The sequence below is a fragment of the Hyposmocoma kahamanoa genome, unplaced genomic scaffold (assembly GCF_003589595.1).
Source record: "Hyposmocoma kahamanoa isolate Upper Pololo Valley unplaced genomic scaffold, ASM358959v1 112862, whole genome shotgun sequence".
NCBI classification, from domain to species: Eukaryota; Metazoa; Arthropoda; class Insecta; order Lepidoptera; family Cosmopterigidae; genus Hyposmocoma; species Hyposmocoma kahamanoa.
Genome location: NW_020653376.1, coordinates 1 through 12,385, shown reverse-complemented (window position 1 = coordinate 12,385; position 12,385 = coordinate 1). Strand labels below are relative to the sequence as shown.

Sequence of the window (12,385 nt, the reverse complement as noted above, 5' to 3'; positions counted from 1 at the left end):
TGATCATACGTCAAAAAACTTTTTTCTAATGCTTTAATCTGTCAAATAGGATTTAATAAACCATGTCACATAGGCGTTTTTTTTAGTTCTGAACCGGAATTTCTCTTGTCTATGGTACAGTCAAGCTTCTTACTTTGTACTTTGGAATGTTCTTATCGTAAGTAGCATAGAGTTGGATTTAAGCCTTAAGTGTCAAGCTTGACGTGCTCTTGATCGTACTTCTAACTGAACTGAAAAAAAACTGTGCACAGAACTATAAAGAATTTCGAAAAAGAACGTCGTATTTTTGCTAATTAAAAGAGCCTCCTTAAACGCGTCACTGTGTTACTGAACAGATTGACGTCATTATATTTGTCAATCCAAATTATTTTACTAAGTAATATCTCAAAATGTTACTTAACACGCACAAAGGCGTAACCATTTCGCAAAAAAGGAGTATTTAAAAACAATATAAAATATCAAAAAATATGACGTTACTAAAACGCTCTACTGCTTCTTGATTGGTTAAAATATAAGCAGTACTTGGCCAATCACGGACACTTCTATTCTATCTCTTTGGTTTTTGTTTGTAGCGTTTATTTAGCTTTCACTTGGTGTCGTGGATTGTTAAAAAAATATTTTGAATATATTGGTTTTGTTTCATTATTTAAATTCAATCGTAGAAAAGGTATTGTACGCGATCAATACATAATCAGGTCTTAAAATCTCGGCTAGGCTTTGTGTATTCGACTTTAAGAATCTTCATTACACATCGATTGCATGAAATAGATATACTATTATCTCACAGTCACAAAAATAATACCAACTATATCCGCTCACGCGATACATGCAGCCGTAGACGCATACCACACCTAGAGGTGCCGGTGATGATTTTATACCGATTTATTTATTTATTTTTATTTATTTATTATCGAATATAATATAACATCCTATATAATAGATAAGTTATAACAAGTAAAAGAACTAATATTAATTGCTATTTCGGTAACTACTCTAGCAAACCATAAAGTTTTTAATGCCTGGGTCTGTCTTTTAAAAAAAATAAACAACTTCAAAAATACGTCACGACAATCGTGTGTGTTATTGTTTGGGCTGGTGATTTCGGTGTTTATTTATTGAAAACATACCGTAAGTAGCATTTTTTAAGTTTACCCTGAATATAAATGTTTATAAACTATACTTTAAGGAGTAATTTCATGGTAAACGTTAGAACCACTCATACGGAATATTATCATATTTATCCAAGTACACCAAAAATTTCATTAGTGCTTTTTAAGTGCAGGATTTGCGGTGTATTATTGCATTTTATTTGAAATGTTTTTGTTGGTAGTACGGAGGGTATTTATTTAGCAATGCAGAATAATAATTTTTATTTATAAAAACTTGTATTTAAACTGAATGCTTTTCTAATTTGCGAAACCAAATAGCCGCCATTTTGCGGTAGGAGGAGCGCATCGCGTGAGCGGATAAGAAACAAATTATGTACATGTATGTAAAATTTTATAACTGTCCTATTTAAGCATAATATATGTTATCGACTAAATTCATTGATAGAATCTTCAGACCTCTCTCCCGAAAAGTTGCAATTTTGCATATGTAACCTTATGACTCCAGGAATGTGGTATAATGTGATAGCCCGAGTGGGTGGTTAGGTACTACATTGTGACGGTGTGACCTCCTTACACCGTTATCTCACCTCTTTGTATCGCCTCTCTCCGCTTGTATCCTATCATTTTTTATTTTTAAATGTATTTAAATTTTAAATTTGAATTGTTCCATCTTCCTACACTTTCTCATTTTGTTTTCGTACCACGATCACTCCCAGCTCGACCGCCACAACAGTCGAAGCTGTTCCAAATTCCATCGCGAATAATCGCTTATTCTGGTTCTTTACTACGTTTGTAATCATTTAATAAGTTAAATCATGTGTAATAATTTATAAGTCTACAGCCTTCGTGTACCTAAATCTGTAATTCAGTTACTCAGCCCAGGGCAGGGGTAAGTGCCTTAATAATAAAGTGTAGGGAGTGTTTTATACTGTTGTACCTGTTTTTTTACATTTACCTTTTTATTGTTACAGCCCTTTCTTTAAACTTTGTTCTTTAATAAATTTTGTGGACCGGAAGTTTCCCATTTCATTGCCGTGAACCTGTTCACGGCTACTTAGGGTTACAACCCTTTCAACTTAATTGATAAGTCGAAGGTTCGAATTCCTGTGGCAGCATTGCATATGACTTTAATTTCTAACTTACATACAATATGTAAATGTTTAGTAGAAGTACCTCTGGCTAACGCTGAAGGAAAACATTGTGATGAAAACTGCATGTCGAAGAAGAAGAAGAAATACTTTTGGAAAACACTTTAAACCTCCAACTTGGTTGAACCTAGCTTAAAGGGCTAAGAGGCACGTGCTCAGCGGCATGATGTACCTATGCAGTAGACGTTAAGAGAACCAGCTTTGGGTTGTTAATTGCGACGTTACTTCTGTCTCTCATCAAACGTCACTTATAAGATTTTTATTTTATAATCGTAATTTTACATCCTTAGTAACACAGCTATTAGAATTACCAGCTGTTGATGATGAGGTCCTGGATAGTAATTTAGGAAACGATTGCGGAATTGTTTCTGGTGTGTGTATTCTGGACAGTTCCCCCGAAGGTAATTTTGTTCCACTAAAACTAAGTGACGGGACGAACAAGTCGTACGCCTGATGGTAAGCAACATGCCTGTCCATAATAGGTACAGTGCCCCTCAGAGCTTTAAATCGCCTGTAATTTCACCAGCTCCCTTACCCTTTGAAACCGGAACGCAGTAATGCTCTCACTAGTACTGCTTGGCGACAGAAATAGGTAAGGTGACAGTAGTTACCAGGACGAACTCTTTCCCTAGGAGCTCTACTGCCAATACAGGGATACTGCTACTATATATATATAGGGAATTCTTTAGTTTGAGACCAGATACATGTTATTCAAATTTTTTGGCTCAAGAAATCAATGGGAATTTTTATTAAGAAGTCAATGCGAACGTTATATGGGTGACATTTGAGAAGTCTAATACTTCAAAGTGTATATGGTTTGTCCTTCTTACCTCGATGTGGCACATAAATGTTCAAATACAAACAATCTTCTGATTCATTTTTGAGGAAGGGTTTAATCTTGTTCATATAGTGTTGTCTACCCAATGTAGGGGGGTTGCCCTTCTTCACAGGGGGTATTGCTTGTGGGCAAACTGGGGCGAACTTTGTTGCTTTTAACACGTTGGACCAGGGTGGGGCACTGACTGGAACAAAAAAATGGTAATTTTAGTTATAGATAAGCATTTAACTATAGTGTCATCTGATGATAAATGACTTTGGTGTGGAGGTTAGCTCATGTTTACCTAGAAAATGCCTAATCACTCTTGCCTTGAAAGCAGAATATTTACTTATAGCCGGAATTAAAATAGACGAAAAAAGAGCTTTATAGGTATGGTCTAATTGGGTCTCAAATACTTACTAATATAAATACTTGAAGACAAAGAGTGATGTTAGGTCTTCTGTTATAATTTTGAATTACATTTGCACGGAGTTCTTCAATTTTCACGATTACTGCATAATAGAAATGGAACTATTTTTTAGGATGTTATCGCGTATATGTCTTCAAAAAACAAATATACTACCTTGACCTTGGGACATGTAAGGAGTCCTTAGATATGAAAAATAAGTTTCATATTAAGTAGCATCATTGGAAACGATACATTGTTTCTTGCGTAGTAGGTTTTTTTTATAATACGAAGAAACCTGGTGGTACGCGACACGCCTGTCCATAACAGTTGTAGTATCACGCAGAGCTTTAAATCACAAAGATCTCAGGGGCTGTAGTACGTACCACATATCCCGTCACCCTGAGACATAAGTTAAACAGTCCCAATAGCTTTTATCACTGCGTGCAAGTCCATTTTAACTGCCCCCATGGCCAAACCATGCCGATCGAACAGATTCGATTCCCGGGCCGGGAGAAATATTTGTATGCCCTACATTTATTCCTCTCGTGAGTTTGGGTGTAATTTGTGTTTGTCTATGTGTGTGTCCATGGCACTCGCGACACAGAGTTTTCCTAGGCGAGGGGCTATGTTGAATGTGTGCGTTGTTAAAATTAAAAAAAATAAAATAAACAACAACATAAATTCTAAATATAATATATCTGTGAATGTTAAAATGTTATTGTGTCTATTATATTTTTAATTGTACTTCATAAAATATGAGTTCAACCACAGACCACATAAATACTCAACACTTCTTAAAGCGCGACTTTTGCACTGCAAGTGTCATTGTTTTATACAGATAGATAATTATACGTTTGATGTCTGAATATCTATTTTTATAGGCCTTCTAATAGTCAATTTAAATTATTCCATTTTACTTCAATTTCAGATTAAAATACTAAACACAAACAAACGTACAGACGCCAGCACATCAAGCTACACATTGACGTATCGTCTTCCGTTGCACTGGAGCCGATTTTCGAACAAAAATGTGTAGTCTGATGTGCCGTTGTCCGTATAACTAACATTGTAATTAAGATTTAACTGCGCCATCAAGATTTCGGTCCTTACAATAAAAAAAAGTTAAAACTTTATACGTCACGATTTGTTAGATAACATCGGTTACCTAATAATTTGCACTGTAGGCGCTGTGTGTGTGATTTCTAATGCTTTAGAGCAACTAATAGTGTAGGACATTTCCTGGTTTAAGATCAGAGAACTACACTACTTAAGTATGGTTCTCTGGCACGTTATTACCAGTCCAATAAATACAACTATTATATTATTTTACTTAACATTCTATTCGCTGTGCCAATGTATTAATATTGTTTCTGTGGTCCTTTCTATGGTGGGCTATGTATTCTCAGAGTCCTCAGATGCTCAGTCATGAACTCTTTTGTCATAAACCTTATTACATTTGTCTCGTTATTATTATAATAGTTATTTTTGATATAAGTGCGGAAAGTTAGTCATTATTCACGAGGCTCGAGGCTTCTTGGTCCGAGCCAGAGGCGAGGGTCAAGACGCGAGACAAGTGAAAATGACAAATCCGCACGTGTATCAAACGACGTTTTTTAATACATTTGCGAAAAAACTACAGTGAAAGTAAAATAAAACAGTATTTAAAAAAAACTCATTTTCTGCTAGTAAATTAAAATAATGAAATACAACCACTGCAACCATTATTTAAAAGTCTATGGAAATATAGTTCTAACGTGCTGTTTTTGTTTATTTTCTGTAATATCGGTCTGTAACCACTTTTCTTATTATGAAGTCCTGGTACTTTTGTTTAAACTTCTTTAGGAACCCGTGCACGGTAGTGAGATACAATTTATCTGTAATACATAAAACAAATATATACATAAAATCTCGCCTGTCACCCATTCAGGGGTAGGCAGAGACCTCCACTCGATACGTACATTATATAGTATTTGTAAATAAATATGTTTTAATGACGAATGACTTACGTCACAAAGCACATAAATATGAAATAAATATACAATCTCTTTAGTTCTATGTTTAAGACTTAAAACAACAGTAAATTTAAAAAAAACTGGAAAAGTAAAAAGCACTATGTAGTGCGAGAAATCCAACTTTCCGCACGATTTGTAGTGCGAAAAATACCACGTTTTGAGCAACTGTATTAAAAATATTATTTCGTTTAAAAATTATTTCTAGTAATTTTGTGCGTTCGTAGATATTATTTTTCGTTTCGTTGATAAACATTCTGCCTGAAAAGAAGTTTATTTCTTATGACTTAGTTTAATCACAACGTACTTTATTTAATACCTACATTAATCAACGTACATCGCCAGGATACAAAATCGTATAACGTAAAAGCAAGCAGAACTTTCAAATGTTTTACGACTGCCATTTAATTCAGACTGACTCATTGAGTTTACTTTTCATCTCTATGTTAATTCTTTCTTTCGTCACCCTTTTTGTTGGGGACACTTTAAGCTTTGTTTGGTTTGTTTCCACTTCAGAAGCTATTATTTGATACTTTTTCTTTGGAGTTATTTCCATTAATTACAACTAAGGCTAATTTATTCATTTTATTTAATTTATCTATTATTACACAGTCATAGTAACTCTGAATAATTTACTTAATGCTGATTGTTCAGCATTCTATAATTCAGTTAAAAATTAGTTCGGAGAGTCATTGTCTTGGACATACAAAAGTACCACTCTTCTACAATGGTGGAGAAAAAATATACATCTATATATTGGAACCCAGGATTAGTAGGAGCCCAGTGGAAGAACGGTGGCTTAATGATGGGCATATACCTATGAATTTAATTTCAAAGTTACATACATTTGAAAATGTTTAGCAATAGCAATAACTACTCTCCAGTGGCGAAGTAAAACATAGTGTTGAAACCTACATGTCAAAGAAGGTTCAAAATCCTTTGAAACCGTGTAAAGCCCCCAAACCGCACTAGACCTTAACCATATTTAGGTGTGTAATTAGCAGTTGATGATTATAATGATAAGAACCCAAGAATAGTTGACAATATCCAAGGTATTTTTCATCCGTGAAAGTGTAGAGTGTAATACGAAATTCCAATAAAATTATAAAAGATTTTTTATAACAAATTACAAATTGTGATTGCTATACAAACACACTTTATTGCTTACCTGGTGGCATGAATCTGAAACTTCCTATAGGCGGGGCAGCATACGGAATTCCAAAGAACATCTCAACGCTTTGCAAATTGTATTGTCTACTAGGCTTTACAATCATCCCTCGCAAAGCTCCTTGCTTTAAGCTGTACTCCCTAGTATATCTTATTTCACTGTCGTCCGAATAAAATTCATCGTACACTCTCGCGCTTGTATTAATAGGTGTAAGGAAGAAAGAGATGCAAATATAAATAGCGGTCGCGTGCCGGTTAGCCATCTTGTTTGCGTCTCAAAATAGTGAATGTTTTATTATTTGTTTGCTCTTTGCTTTTATTGACTGTTTGGAGAGTGAGTTGGTTAAGATTTTCTTTATTGTGCAGCTGTAATTCAGTGTCTGATTTGTTTTGTTATTACGATGGATGGTCGCCTTTGTTTCCGACGGCATCAAAGGTCCTAATTTTATTTTTATCATTGGATAAATCTTAAACTGATTTTGCGTTGACTTTATAAACATCAATGTTTTTCGATTTGATAGTTTAACCGTTTTTGAAATCAAATTTTGTTCTATTATAATGTCTCTCTCTTCTTCTTTATTTTCAGATCCAGAGTATTTAGTACCTTGATTTTTTTATACACTTTCAGTTAGTTTATTTTATATGGCACGTCAATTTTCGTTACAATTATTGCCATCTAAAATCATTTGTTCTATTATTATCACCGGAAATTTAAACTATTCGTTAAAGAATTTCAGTTTTCACACAAAAGTTTCCTTGTCTTTACATTAATTCCTCAACCACACCATTAACACTATTACCACTATTATCTATATTTGTGAACACATAAACCGCCAATACAAATATATAAACCTACGGTTAAATTTAACCCGTTATTAAAAGAGTTAATTAGTAAAATCGCGATGAATATTAACCACACGAGAGCTGCGCGTGCGACTGGAGCGCGGCCAAACTGTCGCTACTCGCTTACAGAAATACTACTGCGATGCAGAGGGGATAGCAATTCTGAGATTTGTTTGGGCATTCTTTTTGTTTTTCGTGTTTTCTAAATTCAATGCGATGGATATTGAAAACACTAATACTATATGATTGAATGTTTACTAACATATAAGGGTACTTCTTTTCAATTAATTTTCTATTTGGACCGTGTTTAATGATAAAGACGTTATTGGATAATATGAAATGTAGCGCTTGCAGAGGGTTGACCGAGGCATCAGTTTTGTTTTCTGAACACATCTATCTGATACAATTCGCATCCAAATCTATGCTCTAAGCACTTATCAAACAGCTGTTTTATTTGTTAACATCTAAAAGACCATAATCGTATTAATTTTATTGTATTGTCTCTAAAAATTAGCTGATTAAATCTTCTCCTAAGGTACTTTCCTTGCAAAAATACTGGCAGTAAACAATTTTTCTCAAAAAATGATTAATAAATCATAAAGAGAAAACATAAACGGAATCAAGCTAAGTAAAGATTCGAAGAGAGAATTTATTACTTCAATATAAGTCTTTATGCAAAATTAATAGAAAACAAATGTTTAACTATCTTTAGATTTCGTGTAAAATCTTAAGAATATTATCTCCACGACATGGTGAGCTTGTACCAGCCCGCGCTGCGATATTTTTGTCACCATCCCGCCACGTGGTTCGGTAAACATCCGGATCTTTGGGAAGTACGGATATTATTTTTTTCCTGTCCTATTATTATCCTTTCATTATTTTTAAAGTATCTGTTTGAGTATTTCTAAGTCGGACTAACGGTGGTTTTTGATCAGGTTTTTGTGCATTATAATTAAATGTATTCATGTAAAAAAATATCTTCTTCTGACAAAGGATTGAAAACCATTTATTTTAAATATCAGTATGTTTTTATTTGTTTCCATTATAGCTAACGTTAGCTTACTAAATAATAAAGAGGTACTTCTCAGTATAATAACTCTAATTCTTTCCTTAATAATGTAAGTAACAGAGGTCTCAAACTGCACGACCCATCTGTAACCCGTTGAAATTGTGATTGTTGAAAATGCAGAAACAGACAAACAAATAAGATCAAGTATTAATAAACCGTTCTCTACCCCCTCACTTATTACCTACTCCCTTTATCCGGAAATTATAATCACCATCCCAATCCCAGATGTCTCACTGCTGGGCAAGTATTTCCCCGAAAGAGAGAGTTATTACCCACTTTGCTGACCCAATAAAGGTTGGGAATAGTATACGTTTAAAATAATTTGGGTAATTATATTTTATGTTGACTTGTTGGCCATAACTTCAGTAGATTTATTAACTAATCTAGGCGGAATCGGTTCAACTAACAATGTGCAACACCCTTTGCCACTTTGTTGCGATATTGTGAAAGTTTGGAACAGCAAAGACGTGGATAAAATAACACAATGTAGTTTAAGTTAATTTTTTCAATTAATTTTTTGTTAAAGTTTTAATGACTACTGGTTAAGTTGTTAGCATTCTAAGCTTTGCATGAGGAAATTTCTGGTTTTTTTTCCTGTTCAAGTATTCTGTAACATTTGTTATCATAAGAATAATGATTAGAATTATTATTATATCGAGTTCTTAGGTTTTTGACTGTTGCACACAGTACATTAATTTCTTCAACTAAACCAACGTTTTGTATCTTTTACAGGTAACATGGTCACGGCTGACTCTTGGTTTATTGCCCGGAAAATAATGGTTTCATTTCCAGAATTATATCAGTTTACTAAGTTATCAGATTCTTTAACGATGAAGAAAAACATCATAATGAATCTAACATGCAGAAAATTGACATGAGTCCTTGAATAAACAAATTGGGCCATCGTAGTAAACTAGAACCTAAATTATAGAAAACCGTATACAGCAGTGAGACTTACTAGGCTTGATAATAATGATATATTAGAATTACTTATGGAGTTCAGTATAAAAGTCAAACAGGAAAAGAAACGTCCCAGTATGTATTAATAATATATGCATGTAAATATTGGATTCCAGTTGTATCAAAAAAGATCAGATGCGACAAGCCGCTTTAGTTCTTTTGACGCATTCCAAAAATATTTGGCAACAAAAGTGTTTGTACATATGGAAAAAATTGTTTATAATATTTTTCGTACAATATTATTTTCGGGCAACTGAAATATAAGAAAGATAGAGAATGAAACGCATTTTTACCGTTAAAATGACAAATATCACACTGAGAAATAATAAAACAATGGACGATTGTAAGGAACTCAAAAATCATTCAGATCCCTTTAAAGTTGCCAGGACATCTGCCTTTGTACACGCAATATAATTATTGCCAGAAAATGAAACAATTTTTAAATAAAAATTATAATACATTTGTTTGCGTGTATTTGGCTAGGTCAGCCGTGTACATAGAACCCGTAAAGGATCCGAAACGTTGTCTTGTTAAAAAAAATAAACGCAATTTAGATTCTAAGAAATAGTTTCATTTCCTATGTGTAACAATCGCGAAAATCTAAGAACTCGAAAATAATGGTGTGTCTTACAAAGAAGATGCAACTTTCTGTAATTACAAATGTATTATATTGCCCATTAACAAATTAGTTGCTTTTGCATACTTTTGGTCTCACTGCTGGACAAATATTTTCCCAATACTCATCCATGTCTTATGCCTTTTTGGGTCAATATTTAGGAAAGCCAACTGTCAACTTATATTACAATTTGCGCATGGTTATCAGTTGACTCTTCTCAATATCTGACCAAATTAACAGTACTGTTCATTAACAACTTCAAAGTGCCAGATCTGTCCACGAAATTCTTGTTAATTCATGGCAAATGTTTCCATTTCTGGATATGTAAGACAAGTTCCAGGAAAACGGGAATCAGTCGCATTTGATTCGCCGATTCTGCTTGTCGTTCGTTAAGATTAGGGCTGCTAAATCTGAAATTCGATCATTAAATCGGTTATTGACTACATTGTGTTGTTTTGGTTCAAAGCCCTTAATTGAACGTTAATAAAGATACTGGTAGTACAGCACTCCATAACTGGAATTATAGCTTTTAATAGCTGTAGAGATCCTTGCGAAAGAGTTCGTCCAGGGCAGTACTAGCTCCATACCTATTTCTGCTGCTAAGAGTTAATGTTACATTACTGCGTTCTAGTTTTAAAGGGCAAGGGTGCTGGTGAAACTATACGTATATGGAATTTGTCAACTTATATGTCTCAGGGTGACAGACGCAGTGGCAGTGCTCTCCGAGCGTCTTCAACTGTTACAAACGCGCGTGTTGCTTATCCGCTCACGCGATACATGCAGCCGTAGACGCATACCACACCTAGAGGTGCCGGTGATGATTTTATACCGATTTATCGGATATCGAAGTTATAACAGGTAAAAGTACTAATACTAATTGCTATTTCGGTAACTACGCTAGCAAACCATAAAGTTTTTAATGCCTGGATCTATCATTTAAAAAAAATAAACAACTTCAAAAAGACGTCACGACAATCGTGTGTATTATTGTTTGGGCTGGTGATTTCGGTGTTTATTTATTGAAAACATACCGTAAGTAACGTTTTTTAAGTTTACCCTGAATATAAATGTTTATAAACTATACTCTAAGGAGTAATTTCATGGTAAACGTTAGAACCACTCAAACGGAATATTATCATATTTACCCAAGCACACCAAAAATTTCATTAGTGCTTTTTAAATGCAGGATTTACGGTGTATTACTGCATTTTATTTGAGATGTTTTTGTTGTAGTACGGAGGGTATTTATTTACCAATGCAGAATAATAATTTTTATTTATAAAAACTTGTATTTAAACTGAATCCTTTTCTAATTTGCGAACCCAAATAGCCGCTATTTTGCGGTAAGATGAGCGCATCGCGTGAGCGGCTATAACCAAGCGCATAGCGTGTTCATCTCGTCATTTGGTACCATAAAAAAGTAAAAGACAGAAACCGTATATAATAATAAACAACGATTTCATTGCTCTTCAATCCTAGTTAGTTAGCAAGAAGACAAGGAGAAATCACCTGTCACACCACAACTTTTATACTTGTTTGGTAATTAAACGGTTTCAGTGTTCTGGTTAGTTCTGTTTATAAAAGATTTTATCAAAAAAAATCTGGGCTTTCAGTCCCATTCGATTTTCAGTCTTACGTTTGCAGACTTGGTAATGAGATTGTCATCCCTGGTTACTGCGAAGTGGCGTACGTCGGTTCTAATATTAGCACGCTTGTGATGTAACATTAATCTCTTTACTATTTAGTCCTTTATGCAAAATGTGTTTAGCTTAGTTCGGTGAATTATTCTGTGAATAAGATTCATGCAGGAAATCTATCAAGTTATTAATATAATAATATGAAACATTTAAATTAAAATAAAAAACTATTCAAAACAGCGTACAATAAGTCATCAAATTCTGTAAGCTAACAGCTCGTTGAGATCAATTTTCTAAAAAATATGTAACACAAACATTAGGTCAATGAACACAAAAAAATATATTATTTGCCGGTTTGTTTACTATAAACTAAATCATATAAATGGACAGTAGAGTTCTATCTTCCATATACAAGCATGATTTCATTAATCAGACACTTTCTTATTTAGTAACCGTAGGGTTCCTCGTAAAAGAGTTCGTTCAGGGAAGTACTGCCACATTACCAATTTTTACTGCCAATCAGTAATATGAGCATTACTGCGTTTCGGTTTTGAAGGGCAAGGATGCTGGTGAAATTACAGGCACATAAGACTTGTCACCT

The 12,385-nt window shown here is 34.0% G+C and overlaps 1 protein-coding gene across 1 annotated transcript; it reads right to left on the bottom strand.

Moving 5' to 3' along the window:
• Positions 1 to 3,058: 3,058 nt before the first annotated feature.
• On the bottom strand, positions 3,059 to 7,005 carry LOC113239005 (neuroligin-1-like). Its single transcript, XM_026475874.1, has 2 exons — positions 6,661 to 7,005; positions 3,059 to 3,279 (listed from the first exon to the last, which is right to left on the bottom strand). Exons 1-2 carry the CDS (start codon positions 6,920 to 6,922, stop codon positions 3,059 to 3,061), a joined length of 483 nt encoding a protein of 160 aa, XP_026331659.1. The 5' UTR covers positions 6,923 to 7,005.
• Positions 7,006 to 12,385: the final 5,380 nt, after the last annotated feature.